The sequence below is a fragment of the Falco rusticolus genome, chromosome 9, assembly GCF_015220075.1.
Source record: "Falco rusticolus isolate bFalRus1 chromosome 9, bFalRus1.pri, whole genome shotgun sequence".
Taxonomy (NCBI): Eukaryota; Metazoa; Chordata; class Aves; order Falconiformes; family Falconidae; genus Falco; species Falco rusticolus.
In genome coordinates this window covers 14,235,547-14,256,217 of record NC_051195.1, presented here as the reverse complement: position 1 = coordinate 14,256,217, position 20,671 = coordinate 14,235,547, and the positions used below count along the sequence as shown (strand labels likewise).

The window sequence follows — 20,671 nt, the reverse complement described above, 5'->3', positions numbered from 1 at the left end:
GAAATATCTAGTGGAAAAAAAACATTAACGCTTTCACAGGAGTGAAACTCAAATACTCAAGCACACTGGCTAGCCTACTTTAATGGTTGTTCCTCACCCAGAATCCATTTCCAAAACAGAATTCACCATGAAGTTTTCCTTCTCACTCCTGTTTTTGTTGTTAAAAAATGATGGGTTGAGGTAGTCTTTATGGTTAAGAAATGTCTAAAACTTGAAGGCCATCTCGGAATTCCTATAGTAATAATTATTTTGCCTTTTTAATATCCTGTTATATTAGATTTTATTATCAGTTCACCTAAGACATTAGATCAGCTTCTTTGGAGAAAAACAATAGAAATATACATATCCTATTGGCAAAAATATCTGATTGTGCAAAAAACTTCTGTTACTGCATTTTATACTGTTTACCCCTTAGGAGTCAAACAGAAAATAAAACCCAACAAAATAAGCCATAGGTACTATCCTTGTAATAAAAAGAAACCACACTACAACAAAGAAGGTGGAAGTCAGGGACCAATGGAAGGTTACACATGCAGGGAGCGTACAGCTGCTGCACTCTATGGATGGCCAGTGAATCGACTATATTCATATGAGAAAGTCTGACTTAAGAGGCGGCTCAATCAGAGCTGAAAAAGGACTGTATCAAATCTCAGATTTGAACCAATCCTTGGATTTTTTGACGGGCTGTCATGAGGACTACTGCTCTTGCTAGATTTTCACACTTCCAGAGCAAAAGAAAACAATAATAAAAAGTCTTTTTATTACCTGCACAGATGGTAGGTTTTGCTAACATCACATCTGAATCATTTTTTTTCTCTAAACTGTGCATGCATCTGAACGTTAATGCCTCAACCCAGTTAAGTCACAGAACTTCCCGGTAACAAGAACAAATGAAGAGATGCTGTGATACAGCTGTCATAAGAGTAGAGTTGAAGAGGGTGTGGAATCACAGATCTCTTGGTTTGCCATTGATCTTCAGTATGTGCCACATTCTTAGAATGGCAACTGGAGAGATGGAATGCAAGCTTGGTTTTCAGCTGTGCATTCTCATTTTACCCACAAAAAATGTCCTTGGAAAATATTTGCACTTATATGCTTGCCTGCTTGCTCAATTAAAGGAGTAATTAGGATCCATTTTAAAGCATGGTTGAACGGCATATGCCAACATTCAGAAAGCTTTTTAAAAGGCTCCAGACTTCGCGAAGCCTTGGGTTTCCCAGAAGCACCCACTGGGCAACACCATCAATGACAGTGAAATGAACAGATAGACAATGGGGATTCTAGCACTGGCAACAACACAGCGTCTTGTCCTGAGCAGTGCCTGGAGGCAAGTGGCTGCCAAGCTCTGCCCTTGAGCACTGCTACCCTGCCACACAGGCTGCAGAGCATTTCCCGTGACCTTGCTTCCACATGGTCTAAAGAGGGAATGTTCTGGAAAGAAAAATCTTTTGAGTTTTTGTCCTTGCTCATTTCACTTGCATCTTTCTCACACTCTGTTTTAGCCTTCATTTTTATGGATGAACTTAACCTAGTTCTTTGATGATTGAAGCTTTTGCTCACAGGCCATAAATAATAATCACGATAACTATTTTTTATCATGCTCATTCATACGTGCCTCCTGCCAATGTGCCTGAGGTGCTGCACAGACAATGCAAAACACACTACAAATTAAACATAACAAAAGAAAATCCAATGAAATATTTAGAAAACCATGGATGATATGAACAACAGAAAGGCTGTTTCCAAATACAAGGAATTTCGAGGCAAAATCTCAGCAAATAGAGGGATTCCTGTGAGGTTCTTGCTACCAACCCTATCAAATCCACTTAACTACAGCAGATGAAACCTTTGTTCATTTCCCTCTAGCTGGCATCTTCAAAACACTTTTCTCATTTCCTTGTAAAATATTTTCAGATTGTTTCTGGTTTGTATGCAACCCAGAAAATCTAGCTTTTTTTGATACCTGCAGAGCTATTATAATATGGTCATTCCTGGCCATCATCTTTAAAGCGGCTAAACTGACAACATGCCATATAAGATATGAAAAAAAAAAAAAGTTAAATCTGTTACACAGAAAAGGAACTGAGACAGAGAGGAGGCTAAGCTTGCCGAGATCAAACAAAGCTTGTGGTAGGAAAAGAATCCGCACCCAAGTCTTCTAAGTGCTAGACTATCACCCCAACTAAGCTGCAGTAAATATTCAGCTGTCAGCAAAAGACATGAAATCTGGGGATTAAAATGCAAATAAGGAAATCCCAAATCATGAAACAGCAGCTGTGAACTTAAAAGCAGATATAACATGCATTTGTGTGCAGTCCATGCACACACACATACAGATACCATTCAAAACTTCCATGAGATGTGCAAATGTTAAGGATCAATTTGATAAGATCTTAAACTGAAACTCTTCTGAATTTTCAAATAGCCTATGTTTTTATGTCCCATTTTTCCTGCACGGTTCTTAACCTGTTGTCACATAAGCTCTCCTAAACCTGAGTTTCAGAACACCTGTGCAGCTACTGAAGTGCATGTAGTCTGCTTGTTAACAAGAAATGAAGCTGGAAGTTAAGTCACTTCTAATTAAACTCATAATTACAAATGGAAGGTCAGACAGCAGATCCAAGGGCTGTTAGAAAATGTAATAAGACAAAAGAAAGAACAAACTCACATGTAATAATTCAGCCCCTACTTGGCAGACTGACCCATTAGAAGACCTATCAGCTGTGTACAGTTCTGAAGGCAAATACTAGAATGATAAATGCAAATCATCTGGGTTTAAACAAGTTTGTCAAGAATTAGCACGGGTTCTAAACATTACCTAGATTTCTAGTCCAAAACGAAAATTAAGATTTGCTCATTTACAACGTTAGAACATGGATCACAGCTTCCTAGCCTGAGCTCCAAAGTGGTGGCCACCAGCACATTCGCAAAAAATGCCTTCTCTTTTGGAACCGGGTAACATCTCTCTCTTCTGCCGATGTGCAGCTGGGAATTCTACTTGATGGTTCACTGCCCTGACTGTGGGTCTCCATGAACACAGAAACCCTGATGTAAGCACTACATTGCCTTTTTTCCCTTGTTGCCAGGTTGGGGCAGAGGGAAGATGCGAAGAGCACGAGGTAACCTGGACAGAGGGCTCAGGGAAGCCATATTAAAAGAGCAAAGGGGTGCAGAAGTACCATCTGCTAGCGACTGGAAAATGGAAGAGAGCCGAGGAAAGTTCACACTATTTTCTGCTAATCTTGACCTCCTGAAGGGCCAGAGGTTTTTATGTGGATCTCAGACTCCACACTCTGACCCTCCCCAGCACCCTGTCACACTGGGACAAGTGATGAGCACACAGGACACACGAGGAGCAAGGAAGCACATGCAGCCGGGCCAGACCAGGAAGCTGATGTCTCTCCCTGTTGCCATGCTTGTGAAGAAGCCCTTGAGGGTTTGGAAAAATCCAAGGAGGACTTTTGTTCTTTCCAAGGTTGGCACGTTCCTCACATGGGATCTGGGCACCCGGACAACACAGCGCTTGGGAACCCGTTTGTGATTTAGGAGGTCTGTGTCAGGAAGTACAGAAATACAGGCAGCATATCAAAGCTGCTTTCTGCCATGCCTCCTACCCTGGGGTTTTCACTTTCTATGAGCCACTGGCAGTCCCTGAAACCCATGGCAGGGTGGAAAAGCCTTGTGAGATTTGCCAATACCAGATTTTTTTTAAAAAATATTCCCTTATTAGCAGGCTTTCATCTGACATGCCAGCTCTAAAAATCTGCCTTCCAGCAGTTCAACTTTGCCTCAGTGAGTGTTTCACCAAGGCCACACTAATAAATATAATTCATGATTTGTGTGACACACTTGTTTTGAAGTGAAATTTGTGGAGGTAATGATCACTGGATTGATTGACACCTAGTTATTCAATCAAACATACTCCTATTCCACTAGTCACAGACCACACATGTCAAATTTGATGCTGAAACAACTTTTATTAGATATTTTGGAGAGGGATTGGGAAGAAAATCGGTCTTGTAATGAAAATCTTAACTATGGTGCACCATAATACTTTTTTCTCTCCTGCTGCCCACATAGCAGCAGCAGTACTCAACACCAGAGGACTTCTCTATGGAGGGTGACATAATGGCACGCATTTATTGAGAGGATGGGGGGTTGATTTCTTAACAAAGGATGTATACACAGATGGATTTGGTAGTTCTCAGGTGGTGAGCAAATTTTTAGCTATAACTCATTGTGCCTCTTCGGGTGGGAAGAATGGATTTCACCTGAGTATTCCTTTCTTGGTCCATGAAAGATATGATGCAGGCAAGCTGAGTGGCAGATTTAGAAAGGCAAGAATAGCCACTCCACATCATATGATGTTGAAGCTAAGTAGTACTGGGAGCTGAGACATGAAGCCACGATGCCTTCATGTAAGGCAGTAATTTACTTTCTCAGGAACAAATCCGACACAACTTTTTATAAGATGTTTCACCCAAGGAGTGGGGATATGAAAATATCTTCATCATAGCTTAGTAATGGATGAAAACTCAACAAAGATTCTGAAGAGCTTATATCTTTACCCCATCTCCTCTCTTCTAAGGCACTAGCATTTTTTGATGAGTAGCAGGATCTCAGAGAGATTCTGAAAACTTTGTGAAATAGCCATTGCAAGCCAAGACAAGCAAGTCCTTTAACTGTCTCAGTTATGCCAACCAGTGAGTGATCAAATCAAAGATCTTTCTGACAGATACCATTTCAGATTACCTTGGGAATGATTCAGGTGCCTAAGCCACAGCATCTGGGACCACTTAAGACACCCCAGGCAATATAAATAATCCACATTGCGGCTGACAACACCTAATAGAGACCCCTGCCCTTATAGCCAAGTAGCTGAAGCACAGGCAGTGAACCTTATGGCAACTAAAATTACTTTAGACATTTATGTTTTGACACCTGAATTACTCTGCTGGTGTTTGCAGATCTCAGTAGAGTGCTTTCTTCCTTCTGTATCCTCACCTTGTACAAGGGGATGTGATAGTGGGAACTTGGAAAATGGCAACTACCATTACATATAGAAAGGCATTTAATTATAAATCTTCAGCTGCCGTCTCTAACAGTAGAGGGGCGCCTGAGTTCTGAAGTCCCAAAAATACACTCAGCAGTTCCTTCACCCAAATAACTTCTCTCCTCCTCAAGATTCTTAGCAGTGTCCTTTCATTCTAATAAGAAGGGGAATAAAAACCCCTTATAAATGTTGTAATAGCTTTGCCTTAAAGGTTTCCTGTAATTATTCATAGTTCTGCTCTTAAACCTGTGTCTATTTTGACAGACTCCTCACTGCATTTCACCCCAACTTTTGCCCTCCTCTGAACTTTGCTGAGTTTGGGGAGGTGCTCAGTAAACCAAAGGGACAATTTCTTCTGCCATGAAGGAACTAGAACTTTCAGAAATGTTTGAGCAGATCATTATTCAAGCTTTCCAGACAACTCTTCATGTCTTTGGTTTCAAGAGCAATTTATTCATTGAGCTTAACCTTATTCCTATTACAGCCAGGCCTCACAGATACTCTGTGGTAGCTTTATTCTATTTAGTTTCTCATGCTATCTCCATAAACTACCTGTATTTCTTGTTTCTATTGCTGTTAAAACCCACTCATTTTTGCCAAACTAACAGAAAAATAATTTAAAAACAAAGGTAGTTATGATTTTGAGCTGGTTTTATTATTATTATAACACTATAGCCATACAAAAGTTACATTACCTGCAAGTATGCAATGGCAAGTTCAAAAAAGGAAATACCGTTAAACTCATATTTATGAGAAATGCACTTATGTCCTTCTGTGACGATACCACAGAGAAGGCAAAAAAAGAGAAGAAAAGAGTGCCAGCCTCACCTAAGTGCCAATGCTTCTGTTTCAGGAGCTGAGCACAAATATTAGTCCCAGTTTTCCCGGTGCAATCCCAAATGAGACCGACAGACTAACCGTGTCACACTCTAGCACCTAGGACAAGACCCTTGGCTCAGCATTTTCTAGAAGGGGACACTGTGTCACACTGTCCTTTGGCCACCTCTCCACCCCATCACCATCAGATCAAACATGAGATATCAGGCTCTAGTCCTGCCAGCACTGACTGCAGGTCAACAGCCCTCCCAGTACTCCATGCCAGTGTTAATGTGGAAATATTGTCCATGTTTTGAGAGAAAAAAATGAAAACATTCTTCAGTCTTTACATTTTCTGAAGAAAAGCAAATCACCTACACACACACACGTTGCCACCAAACCACCAGCAGCCCTCTGGAGCTGCTCAGAGCCCTGGTCTATTGAAAACATTCTCATCGGGTATGGATTAGTAGGCAAACAGCAGGGAAAAGAAGTCAAAGGTGCAAGATAAATATGGTTTGTTACAGAAGCTGTAATTTATCATCACAATATTGCCAACACAACTGTAGAAAATTACATATAAATTTAATAAAACAACTGCTATATTATATCTGCTATCCTGGAGTCAGGTTCAATTATCTTTTCCTCCTTGAGAAAAAGCTTTTTCTGCAAACACCACCACTGAAACTGGCCATTTATATTTTAAAAGACGGCCTATGATAGCTTACATGCAAATAATGGTATAAACAACAGTGTATATCAAAATATTGAGGACATAAAATCACACGGTGAGAAGTGAGCTGTTCCCCAGAGGTGGCAGTTCCCTCTGATGTTCAACAAAGAAATAAAGGCAGACAAAGCAGTGAGATCACTAGTTAAACAAAAGGCATATAAACATGGCAGACCTCTCTTCTGGAAAAATACACAGTTAAAAGTGCCATTGTCCCCTCCATGCACCTGTCAAAACTGCTTGGGGGTTGCTGGAGTGAAGGTGAAGGAAGAGGGGGAAGAGAAAAACAGCCACTGCAAATAAGCAGAGCCTTTTATTAGAGAGTTATCTCCTTCTTGCAAGAATGAGTGCTCGAATGGATAATACCTTTCTGTGAAATCCAGGTTTCCAGCTTCATGTTAAGCAGAGGCTCTTACCTTATGGGATTATCCATCCTTGATACTGTGAGAAATGCTGCTAAGTTTGCTGTGTAGGAAGAGCACACGATAAGGGTGAAGAGCCACCAACTTCCCATTACAATACGCATCGCCACAGAATTTACAGTAGATTCACTCCCTACAAATCAACAGAGAAAATGAGTCTCTCAGCAGCTTCCCTTTATGGTCACCTTCTGTGTGCCCTGCTATGTTAAACTCAGTTGTGCTACCCCTCGACATTTTTGCTCCCCTCCCCCGCAGACTGCCCATTCACTGTGAGAAAAGCACTGCTTCCATGAAGGCCGATAATTTACAAACGTTTTCTCCAGCCAGCCTCTTGCTCTAGATACTGTTCTAGAAAAACCATCTTTCAAAATATTTCCCTTGGGAATTGTTGAGGATAAAATCTTCAGAAGATGAAAAATACTCTAAATAAAGAAAGTTTAATGGTGAAGCACAGCTAATATGCAAGAATTAAATCATTACAGTGCTTCGTATACAGTAGTATTCTGTTTTCAATGACCACTTTGTGTTTGGAAAAAACCTGCAAAACTGTCCGATGGTTTCTGTGTTCTCTGTGCTGTATTTAAATCTGCAAAGACTGAAACATTAGTGTCATTACTTGTTACTCCTTACAGCACTTGAAATGATGTGAAGACTTCTTTCTAGCAGGCTTCAAGCACAGTTCTGCCCAAACATTGTTGGGAGACCAAACCTCACCATACAGCTGGTGCTAGTCACTTCGGTGTATGTTTATGCTGGTTATATCTTACTGTATTTAAACCCATCACATTTTCATATTCAGTTCAAAGAATGAAAAGATATACTGTCTCACATTAGTTCCAAAACATATACATTTCTAAAATTAAACAACTAGAAAGGGTGCTCGTTTCAGAGTTGGAGAACTGCTGTAATTCTGCACCAAGCAGCTCTGTAGTTCATTTATTGTATGATAATTTTTTCAACGTGGAAAAACCTGCTATGAGTGGGTTTTCTGGACTTACTGAGACAGAAAAGCAGAACATAACACACACTCCCACCCACCCCCAACTTACCTACCTCTTCCCACTTTTCATCAGCTGGGCTAATAAAATATATTACCTGCCTGTACGAGCCATCTTTTTCATCTTTAGACCATTCTGGCCAAGATCAACACATTCTGACCTGCTTTACCTAAGGCGGGATATTTCTGAATGTCCATCAGTGGTGTTTACAAGAGAGTAAGTACCTTGCTGAACAAAGGCGCCGTACACGACCCAGATGGCACTGTGGAGGGTGGAGGAAGCAGAAGGGCTCGGCTGGGAAGCGTTCTGCGCCCTGACTGCCTGGATCCGGTTCAAGACAAATATCAAGACGCCAACTATAGGGATGGCTGCAGCAATGCAAGCCCACACCGCAAAGTCAAAAGGAGCAAAGAGAGAGAAGATGTTGATTTTCTCTTCAGGCTTTTTGATTAAGATTCCCACAGAATAGTCCATGTACCGCTTGCTGAAGTCCACAACGCTTTCTCGTTCTGGTGTTATAGTGATGGCTGAGATGGCTAGGTCTGCTCTCTGCAAGGCAAATGCAAGAAATCAGATCTCTCCCTCTCACCACGAATCCGGCCAGTGTGAGCCTTAAGGAGAAACTTCTTTACGAACCAAGTGAGTCCATGCATTTTTTTCTATAACTTAACACTTAGACAAAATCAAATAAATTGTCTAAAAAGAAAACCAGAATCAATTTCATCATTTGAACATTAGTTAATTGCACTGGCCTAAAGCAGAGTCATGAAACATAACCTGCACATACTCTAGAACATAAAGCGTCACCCTGACTCCTCTCTGGAATGAGTGCAACTTATTTACCCTTTATCCCTCATTTGTTTTCCAAAGGATGCCTAAAGCTGCAATCCATATTAAGCTGGTGCACTGCAAGCAGTAAGAGAAAACCACCATTTATTCAGCTCGTGTATTTGATAGCAAGGTGCAAAGAGCTAGCGTTTGTTGCTCTCCCTGCAAAAATGCTAGCTTCCCATACTCGTGAAGGGATTTTGCATGACAACTTGGGGGAACACTGTGTTTGGTCTTTACAATGAATGAAGGAATTGCAAAAACTAGTGACTGGAAGAATGCACCAAAGGCAACTTAGGTCCTGAAACTGCTTTGACCTCAATGTTTAAAGCAAGTACGTTTTACATGTAGGGGGCCCTTAAAAAGTATGCAAACTCAATGAAAGATAAACCAGGAGTTAATAAATAAGATTCCCAAAGCTTTTGAAGAGCTGCAACTAGATTTTGAATATTTTTCCATCTCAATAAAAACAGTTATATACTTTTTGTTTCCTATCTCTAACTTTTGTTGGGAAAGTAAAGAAAATACTTTGAAATCCCTTGGCATCAGTGGAAAAGCTAGTAGCAGAAATACCATTTAGAAAATACCATAATAGATACTTTGTTGTTTGAAAGAACACAATTTCCAAATAAATTTAACAGAATTTCTTACCACATTTTCAAATCAATGAAATTCAAACAGCTTATGTCAATGTATAAATAAGTAAAATCTTCTTTATAATTCCTAGCACCGGCCAAGAATATCCCATTATCATGCACACGTATGCTATTGCTTTAATCACTTCTATTTCTTCCTAAACATCTACTTACTAGATACTGAGCCGCCTACTTACTAGATAATGAGAAAGCTTTCACTTTTAGTAATAACTCCACTGCAGAAGAGTAACCTTTTCTACAAAGGGCAGCGACATGGAATATTAATTCCTTTGATTCTCCTTCTTGATTAACATTTGTCCCATGTCAGATAGCAAGAACATGAACAAAATACTCCAATTTCATTCTCTGGGAGATTCTAAGCTATAAACTTCCCCCATTTACTTCAAAGGAGTTCAATTAACTTATTCCTGATTCGCAAGACTGTAATTAAAAAAAGAAATTTAGTCCTCTGTTTTAAATGAATTAATAATATTGAGATCAGCTTAAATTCTGGTCCTTCAAAACATTTTTAATGGTATATTACTGGGCACGCTTTTTCTGTTTTGTAGTCAAACAGCTGATAATTATCAAATGCATGGTCACAAAGTGACCCAAATAAAGTCACACCTAGAAACGAGTAGCAAAGACATAATGACAAAAAATAAAATAATATTAATTAGTATTTTAAGAAGAATACATGATTTTTGCTCTATTTTCTATAGTCATCCACTTACACTCACGTGTGTCCTGTCTTCTTATGCTTACAGCTATGTAAACACATGGATTTACACAGATATAATTTATGTCAGGAACAGCTGAGATTAAATAGAACAAACGACTTTCCAGTTCCTATTCTGTATACAGGGTCTTAAATCTTAAATTGCACAGTTTACCCCATATTCAAACTACCCATAGTGTTCTGCACTGGCGCTTTTATCCTAATTCATTCTCTTGTAATTTGGAATGGAGGAAGGGGAGAATCCCCTTACAAAGGTTTGACACCGTAATCTGAAAAGAAGTCTTTTTTTACTCTTTTTTTTTTTTTTTTTTTAAATACAGCTTCTTCTCTGCGCACCTTGTTAATGAGTTCTCCAATCATGCCATTCCAGGAACTGTTTTGGAGCTGCTGTCCGTATTTGCCATCAGGAGCTTGATATATCTCATACTTGAAGCCCAGATTCTTGGCAAGTGCATCCAGAACATCAATGGAAAATCCTTTATATCGTTTTGGTTGCCCAAGAATGTTCTCCGCCACCATCACAAAAGGTTCTTCCTGAGAACAAAACAGTATCTTAACTGATACTTGAAACAAGTTTTTTGGTCTTCTTGTCTTAGCACAGGGATGTTCCTGAGTTAATTCTGGACAACTTGGCACAAATTTTGAGACACTACTAAAATTCTTAGGCAAAAAACTGTAGACTATATGGGATGCTATGAGGCTTCCCAACCAGACACCACTGCCTCAGCACCTGAGGCCTATCTGTGACCTTGGGCTTTTCACAGCACTTGAGAGGAGTCAGACTACAGAAGACAATTCAACCCCCTCTAGCAGCATTCCTGGTGCCCACAGGATGAACTGCTCTTAGAAGTACCTTCCTCTTCTCACTGACTACAAAGAGGGCACAGACACACACCTTAGTGTCCAAAGTAGCTGTCTAGAATATAAAGTTAATTGTGTGAGTCCTGCATAGGAACATTACTACTGTTCATCTATCTCAGACCATATCAAATACAAAAAGCTTTTTTTTTTTCCACAGACAATGATTAATCTCTTATCCAGGAGACATACCGAAACAAAAGCTAAACCCACTGCATTTTGTGAATATTTTAAATTCTGAAAAGTCAAAGAATAATCTTCCTGGAGTATTTTTTAAAGTGTGTTTCAGGACCAAGGCAATGCAGAATTTTGTGCTATGTTTTCTGTCAGACATGGGCTTCCCGCTCTCCTGCAAGGGAGCGCCGAGGCTGCCAGTGGCGCAGGCACTGCAGTAGGCTGCCTTCGCAACCCGGTACTGACACTCTCGTGGAAGGGATCTGCTCGCCTCCCACATAAGCTACAGCATAACCTCACCTCTCACCACAGAGAGGGGAAAAAAACTGGGGGCTGGGGGAAGTGCCTTAATGATCTTATGCAGTACTTCCTATCTGTACCATGATTCAGAAAAAAAGAAATAAAATGCACCAAAAGTCACCCCATTTTGCAATCCACAAACTACAGTATTTTAGGCAGCAATGCATTAAAGCCTTAATTTGCCCCTAATTTAGCACTTAGCTGACACGAGCTCTGCTACAGCTCTAGATGCTAACAGGCATTAGTCCCAAGAGCAGAATGAATTTTTGGAAAGACTACGCCTATCTAAAAGATATAGTTTATCTCAACAGGAATTTATGAGCTTGATGGAAGAAACACTTGATTAAATTTTACAGCCTGCAGTGTACAAGAGCCAAGATTAGATTATCATAATTGGCCCATCTGATCTTAAAATCCATGAAATGCTGGAAACTGCATATCCGAGTCAGAGTACGGTATCTGGAATGCACCCCTGTGCCCTCAGGCCTTATGCTGGTTCCATGCCCAGTAGGAATTACAACGCAGAAAAACAGCATAAGCAAACAAACAAATCTTCTGTGTATCTGACAGTGCACAGCTTTACATAAAATAATAAAAGGCCATGATCTACCTTCCTTGCTTATGTAACTGATCATCCAAAAATACAGAACTGAAAATGATAGGGAAAAATACTGCAGGAAGCGCCCAAAATACTCAGTCAAATCCTTTTTATTTTAAGCGTATTTTTTCTCCTGAACTCAAGTAGGATCATACCAAGACAGTCACCACTTTGAGTGTCAATCCTTGTAAGTCATTGCCCAGACGTCGTTCTTGCAGGCTACCGTTCAGTCCTTTCTCAGAGTCCCACGTCGCCAGCTAGAACAGAAAGTACAGTGAGTCTGAAGGACCATTAGGCAGAAATCTTTGCAGAAATCTTTCAGTATTTAAATAAACATTTAACAGTAGCTTGACCAAATCCAGAACTGATAGAGGGTGAGAGACTTTTTTTTAATGCAGAATCAGAATCAGTGAGAATCAGAGGACAGACATAAACACATACCTTGCCTGAATGTATTTTCACTGATGCCTATAATATAGCTGCTCTATTATCCGTAGTATTTGTCATATTATTTCACTTAGATCACACTGATGTGACACTTCTCTCCAGTAAGTTTATACTGTCTGTCAGCCCTCAGAATTATCTGTGGTCTCACTGTCCCATATTCCCCTGTCTGCTCAGAACCCTTCCTACTTTTCAAATCGTTCCCACTGCTTATCAAAAACTGAGGTTTTTTCCTGCTGCATAATGTTCTCACTCATTGATAGTCATATAATCTTGACGTAGATCCTATGGTGTCAAACTGTCTCCTCTCTCAGACTTTCTTCAGATCCCATCTTAAGTCTTTTCTCTGTTCTTGCCCTAATTCTACCTCATCAGTAAAACAACAACAGACTCACGTTCCCAGGCTCCTGATGATCTAATATCTCATATCTACCAGTACTTCATGCATCTGCTAGATTACCTGGATGCAGATTTTCAGGATACCTCCCTGGAACATTACATCTAATTAGTTTCTGTTTCAACTAAATGTATCACTTTAAAAATCAATTTTACTGCATTTTCTGAAGAGAAATGCAGTAAAAATCAATAAAATAGGTTCAATAGAAAAGTCAATCTTAAGTGACCTTTGGATTATTCAAACTAAATATGCTCTTCAGCAGCAGCAGCCAGACACTCCTTTTGCCTTCAAACGGAATCCACGGTGTCATTTTGTTCAGAAGAGTCATAAATAGTATCAAGTAGAAACTGTTTCCTTCTTTTTTTTCAGCTCTACTCTTAGACACCAATACTATGCTCACAGATGTGGAAGCAGTGTTGTTAACTGGAGGCATGTCCTGTGGAAATTAAACATAGTCCAAGATCTGTGAAATGTGGCTTCTTCCTGCCAGAAGCTAATTTTCATGTAACAAGTCAAAACCTTGGAAAGAACTTACTTCACTGAAAATGCCTGTGGCTAGATGTCCTACATGATTTATTTCTATGACTTCACTTTTATCCTAAAGCCTCAAAAATCAAACCGACAAATAACATGTGATGGGAATCTGTATAGTTTTATTTTTGTTTTGATGCACTAAACCAATAAACAGGGAACTAGAAAAGAACAGGACATTCGGTGAATATTCAGCCATAGTAACTATCACAACTGATGGAAATTTTTCTATAGTCACTAAATCTTCAAAGCTGAGACACAGGAGACGAAAGACTTAAGATACACCTCCTTTTCTCTAGATGACCTGGATGATGGAGGAAGGGAATGAATAATAATGAGTAACATTCAGCTCTCTAATGACAATCCTGAAAGCTGAAGTATCTCAGTTTGAAAACTCTCCCCTCGTGATGCCAGTTTGGAGTGACAGATGAGCTTCTGCACACAAACAATACAGGTACATACCTGTAGCCATGGTACCTTTTAAATTTGAATTTAGATGCTTGCTCTGAAATACATCCAGATGCTTCTTAGCTTTTGCTGTTGCCAAACCAAATTGACAATTTTGTTGTCTGACATAAATCAGTATGGTTAAGCAGAATTCAAATACCAGTATAGGTGTGTGTGGTATATATTGTGTCTCAAATCTGTAAAGTAGGTTCACTGTCTATGCCTTCTTCAACTCTTCTATACAGTTACTATACAATAAAGATACATGGAAGATACAGTGGCCAAAACGGCTTGCACAATCTACAGATGATAATTCAATATTTACTAAAAAATGGCAAATGTAACAAATTAATTTTTTACTTCACCACTGGTGGACTGACATTTCAATTCCTTCTCCCACTATTTTTTCTTTCAAAAACTCTATCAGATTTCATATCAAGGCCTTAGACTTCTCAAATACCCTACATTTCACATTCTTCATTAACTCTAATTCTAAAAAGGACACTGGAGACATGCCAGTGCAAAACCATATAGTTATTCCTTTTATTCAGAAGGAGCAAGACAAGATTCCCCTTTTATGTAGCAGGGCTAAGAGCAAAGAGGAGAGTATTTCACATCAGCACAGAGCTCCATATTGTTCTCTGTGGAGGTACAATCTTTTCAGTCTGTTAAAAGGAAACTATATAAAGAAAGTTGATAAATGGAACATGAGGAAAACCATTTCCAGAAGGGATTTTTCCTATGCATCCTTGTGCTCCAGAACATTTCATTTGTTAAGAAGTGTGTCAGTTTTAACTTCTAGTTCTTGCAGACAGAATTTTGTTTATAGGACCAAAGTACTTACAGATAGGTCTATCAATTTCTGACAGCTGACCTGTCAAGATCAGTGCCTGAGAAACTAATTTCCAGCACTGTTAAACACAGTGAGTACTTCTGTTAATTGATAAGGCCATTAGAGTTTCATTGTTTGTAGAAATACCTACCATGTTCCTACCAGAAGTCTGAAGCCAAAGGTTATAGCACAGCCGTCAGCTGATAGGAGATAAAAAGCTTTTAGATCTGATTATGAAAAACAACTGCCTGCAGAATCAGCACTTGGAGGATATATTTAAAAAATCAATGGTCTGTGGAACACGTGTTTAATGGCAGCCTGGGTAGGGTTTTTTGATTCTTAAGTTACTTAAGATTCTTAAGTTATGGGAGTTCAAGTTTTGAAAACAGCTACTTTATTACACCTTTCCAATGTAAACCTTCTTCCTAGCTTCTCTTTCTGAAACAGTCATGTTGCCGGGAATCCTATAGTTCTAGCTGTACATCAGAGACTCAATCACCCAATAAAGACAAACCCAAGGAAACAAATGCGAAATTCACACTAAAAGGTAATTTGTTGGAAAATTCTGACTCATTACATGCTTCTGATCTTTGCCAATATTTACTAGCATTTTCAACCGGAACTGCAAGGAAAAGCTTGGAGAGTGAAAGTCACAATTTTAACATTGTTTTCAACATCCACAAGCAATGTATAACTCCAAACGTACATACTCAACACACAAGCAAAGCAATTACATGGCTAAACAACCTAGGAATGTCAAATGATAAGAGATGTCATCCAGGGTATGCCTCTTGATCCTGCTGTCCAGGGCTTTTTCCTGAAAGATACTGATATCTGTCAGGCCCTCAAAAGAAAACTTCTTATCAATGTAATTTTAGGGTTCCTGAGTTCCTATTGAAAAATTAGAAGTCAAATTCTCCAAAGCAGTTTCACGACTTTCTTAATGATGCAGCTGCTGGCTGTCCAATACTTGAGTGAGTGATTAGGGCCCCAGGGGAAATCATATTGAGATGTCATGGTAAACTCACACCAAAGAATATCGGAGACGGCTCCACAGAAGTGTGAAGACCTTCCTCAGCACCATGAAGCAGGCAATACTTCTGCTCAAATAAATCAAGGCTGCATTCATTAAGCACTGATTTGCAAGATTTCCTACCTCCTGTGAACTTGATCAACTAGATGGAGAGCCTGTATGTCGCTCCCTTTAGGAGATGAAACTGATAATAAACGCAGTTATTTGTTACACATCTGTTTGTCTGCAAAGTCCACATGACCATGCTACTCTATTATACAATAATTACGTATTTCTTGAATTGAGAACTTGAATTTAGTTTTCATAACTCTGCTATGAATGCTCAATGTCACTGGACTATGGCAAATGTCTTTCTCACACCCAAACAAACGGAGACAAAAATTATCGCAAACTACTAGTAAATACAGTTGAAAACTGACATTAGCATAAAAAGGGAATATTTGACATGTCTATCACAACAGTGAATAAGATCATCTACACCGGTTTATGACGCAGTAGTTACTGTCCAAATAACATGTCACTACTATCTAACATCATTTTGAATATGACACCCGCCATCCTAAATCTGATTTACTTTTTTCAGGGAAAATGTGATTCCCATAAGAAATAAAACCATATACTATTTAGCAGATGTATAGTAATATTTGACAGGGCTACAATCAATCCAAAGCATGAATCTTCTATCTTACCAAAACCAGCAATCTTTTATTTGGTGACTCCTTTGGAGCTGAGGTTACATTGTCCAAAGAAACTAAATTTGGGAATCCCTGCCTTGAAATCTGCAAAACTTCTAACAGGCAGGAGCGTACAAGTTAGGCTGTTCTCCTGCCATGAGACACAGACACCTGTATAAACCCAGGGCATATTTTTTGTGAATATAAAAGCTGTTCTGTGCATGGAGTTAAATAAATTCATCTATGCCACTCACAATCTGATAATTCTTTTAGATTAAAGTTGAACTGAAATGGATTTCACTTCAATGACAACTTATTCCTTGAATTTGAAGCCAACGAAGTGTATAACCAGTATGACGTCCTTGTACCATGTACATATATTTTGCATGTTGGGGTCTCACTCCCTTTGACAGTCTTGCAATATGGCTAAACCCTTACTGAAACATTTGACATTATAAAAGCAGATTTTAGGCAAACATGATAATAAAAAAGATCCCAACCAAATAAACAAACCGTAAACAAGAAAATTAACGTTTACAGGAGACAAATATGAAATAAGGTAGTGGCCCATTAAAAAAGTGGAGCAAACTCGACGCTCCTCTCTTGCAGTTCTAAAATTCCATTTAAATAGTAAAACAAATATTTACATTGAATTCCACGATTTTTTTTAAATGCAGTATATCAGTAATCTAGACAATTTGCTGCCATTCAATATCATTCACAACAAGGTATTAGTAGGATTCACACACTGGATTATGTGTCATTCTTAAGGAACTGACAGGTTTCCCTGAACATAATTCCAATCTTTATGACTGGAGTTGCCTTGAAGGTACCAAAATACTTCCATTTGAAATATGGGATCATAATTAAGAAAAAAATAAAGAATGTTTTGGACTGTATATTTATGTAATCCACAGTTAAATAAAATAGGATTAGGAAAATACAAATGTAACAGTTTTTACACCTGCAAGCAAATACAGACACTGGTACAATTCATTTCTATAACAGCTGTGTAATTATTAGCAACATTCTAACATTTCTAAAGTATAAGCTTATAGTCACTATTAGAGATAAAATAGTGGATAAGATCACCACCTAAACTGATTTAAGCTCTATTCTGTGGTCCCACATAGCTCAACCTTGTTTGCAATGAAATACCTGCAAGTCATCTACGTTCAGATGTTTATTTCATTCTGACATACTGCATACATTTGTATTAAACAGGTAGCTTGTTTCCAAACATCTGCAGTAGGATTGTAATGCCTATGCACCCATAGCCGTAGAGTCACTGATGACTCCAAACCATATTAAAACTATGAAACAAAGGATTGTGAGCAAAGCCTTAACTGGTACAGAAACTCTTAAGTCTTTTGGGTGAAAATTTTATCCCATCCTGTTTGATGCACAAAATGCTCAGTTTTCTACGAAGGGGCCACACAAGGGCTGTATCTGCATGGTGAAAATTCAGAGAAGGGTAGGAAGGACCATGGAAATCTGCTCTGCCACTCCTGATACTTCGGCAAACAGCATCACCCATCTCCTGTGACAGTAAGCTCTTTAAAGGCAATGACTAGATAATACAAAGTAAGAAAAACTGGAGGACTAGGGGAAGGCTGCCTCCTTTGCAATGACCATGCCACTGTTATTTGTCCAAGAGGACCCTGGTTTTCTGTGCAGGACAGTGAAGCACATTGATGTGACTATTGATGTTTAATGGACCTTCAAGAATGTGAGAACTTCAGGGAGAAGAATGCAGCTTTTTCTGTGTTTTGCAAACTTATGGTGCTATATAACTGATAATAAAACATTTCTAGAGAATCACAGAAAAACGAGCATTAGGCAGCAAGTTTTTATAATGAACAAGTCTTCCTGGACAAAGTTGACTGCTTTTTCAATAGTACTGCAGAAATAATAGGTAACTGAAATGAAGAGGACGATATACTTGTATCTGAATTTTGGTGTTTCATTCAGGGTCTTGTGACATGTCACCTAGGACAATTTGAATTTGTTTCCTGAATACGGACAATATCATATGATTTATAGACTAGCTTCTAAGCAACAATGAAGAATGATGTGTCAAGATGAGGAGAGACATTTTGAGGTAGCTTTACAGCAAGTGAATATTAAGATCTTATTTACTTAACAGGTTTTTTAATGATTTGGAACAGGAAATAGCAAATAACTAAAATTAAAATGTCTAAGATGCAAAGCTATCACAAAACTGGGAAGCACTGAAAATATGTCAGACCAGAACAGCAAGAAAAAATAAGTGGGAGTGGTAAGAACCCAGACATGAAATAATATGCATCTTGCATAAGTAGAAACAAACACTTATGAAAAGGAAAAATGAGAAATTCTTCAATTGAAGAAACCAAGACAGAAATTAACGTTAAAAAATTGTGCAGGCTGAAAGTGAGCTGCAAATGTTTGATGAGCTTGTAATACAGTGCAGTATGGTTTTGGTCTTCATGTGTCTCATGGTGCAGGCTGCACCGAGAGCAGTCACAACATAGCTGAGAAGAGTATAGTCTTAATACCATGTATAGCATCTGTCTGAACAAGATTTAGGCATACTGGAAGAAAATCAAGGGCAAACAGAACAACTATTTCTGTGGTGGAGGAGTCAGTTTCTACAAGAAGAGTAAAAGACAAAATGTGAATATCTAAGGTAACGATGACTAAGAAATGGGAAACTGGAATCAAAACTAGATATAAGACAACAAAACAACTGCTACTGACTTCTAATAATCTATAGAGACCCTTTCACATCAAATACAAACCATTTCCTAGAAATGTTTCTTCATTCTCAATGCAGACTGTGAAATGAGAAATAGATAAAAGGGCTAAGCATTTCTGGGTCTTTCTAAACAGAACAATTTCTCACAGGAAAGGTTTGTCACATCCAGGATACATGAAGGAAATCAATGAACAGCCGAACAGCCTGGTGGCTCCTTAATTCACCAAAGATATCAGATTTGAACCGGTGTTTCACATAATGCTGGATCCTAGCTAAAGGTGGTTAGGATAACTTTTCCCATATGCGGAACAACTTCATTCGAGCCCCAGAGTGCAAGGTTTAGCCTGCAGTCTCATCAGTTTGCCACAAGTCAGGTGAGTGGATTAATCACCATCTTTAAGGCCAGTAGGGGGGCATGTTATCATTCACAAAGGTCAAAGGTATTGGTTTAGTCTTTGTGATGAATGGCATAATTCCTGAATACTTGAAAACCTCAGATATTTTCACATTCAATAGAAAAATCCATTCCCCACTGCTGAAGTGAAGCCGTTCCTAGAACTCAGCCAGGGAGAAACTATGCAGAACGTGCACAGGAGCAATTTAAGGTCCCAGCCCACAACCACTTACAGTTGTGCTTTAACTTAGCGAACCTATGTAATACCATTGAATCCCGAGAGTTACACTTATATAAAGTTAATTGAGCATAGACCTAGAATAGAAAATAAAGAAAGTTCAAGAACACTGAAGGAGGGATTTGAGTAGGAAAGAGTAATTGACCTGAACTGACATATCTAAGGAAACAGATATACACCACTGCTCTTCTGAGAAGCCAGTGAGATAATTGGCAAATGTCTAGGATTAAGATGCCACATGAAGACTGCCCTTGAAGTAGCACAATGCCCTTCAAACCATCTAAGGAGACTGGCTCACAATTAAAAGGGAAGAGTAGCATTAACTGAGTCACTACCACATAGATAGTCCCTTGAAATTCCTATTTAAGAAAACAAATCCAATTGTGTGAACTTCAGCAAGAAGCTGCAGAGTAACAAGCAGAAAATTTATACAAATTGGAAGGAAAATTTCAAAATAATTCAAAGGACTCAAACCTAATGAAAAATGATAAAAAATACATGAAAACAAAATGCAGATAAGTATCAGAAACATGGTTTTGCCATGTAAGATCAATTACAGTATTAAAGCACTGTCATCCAGAGAGTAATTAGCGTCTAGAATATAAAGTGTCTCTCTCTCTCCATGTCTTTTACAGTAATTTCTACATAACAGATAGGGAAAACCTAGGGAGGAAAAACTACACCATCTACACCAGAACTGTGGGGGTAGTTTAGGAGGACGGAGCACTACAAACAGAAGCTTTGGTAGAGGTATTTTGGCATTAACTTTCTTCATTCTCTAGAAGCCTGTGCA

At 38.9% G+C, this 20,671-nt stretch overlaps 1 protein-coding gene across 1 annotated transcript in view; it reads right to left on the bottom strand.

The window, feature by feature from the left end:
* Positions 1-20,671, bottom strand: part of GRID1 (glutamate ionotropic receptor delta type subunit 1) — a 544,725-nt gene that overhangs the window by 42,993 nt on the left and 481,061 nt on the right. The window contains exons 9-12 of the mRNA XM_037400885.1: positions 12,307-12,408; positions 10,558-10,755; positions 8,244-8,568; positions 7,016-7,154 (exon numbers count right to left, since the gene is read on the bottom strand). Of these exons, the coding sequence (XP_037256782.1) occupies positions 7,016-7,154; positions 8,244-8,568; positions 10,558-10,755; positions 12,307-12,408 (764 nt within the window). The remainder of the gene's footprint in view (positions 1-7,015; positions 7,155-8,243; positions 8,569-10,557; positions 10,756-12,306; positions 12,409-20,671) is intronic.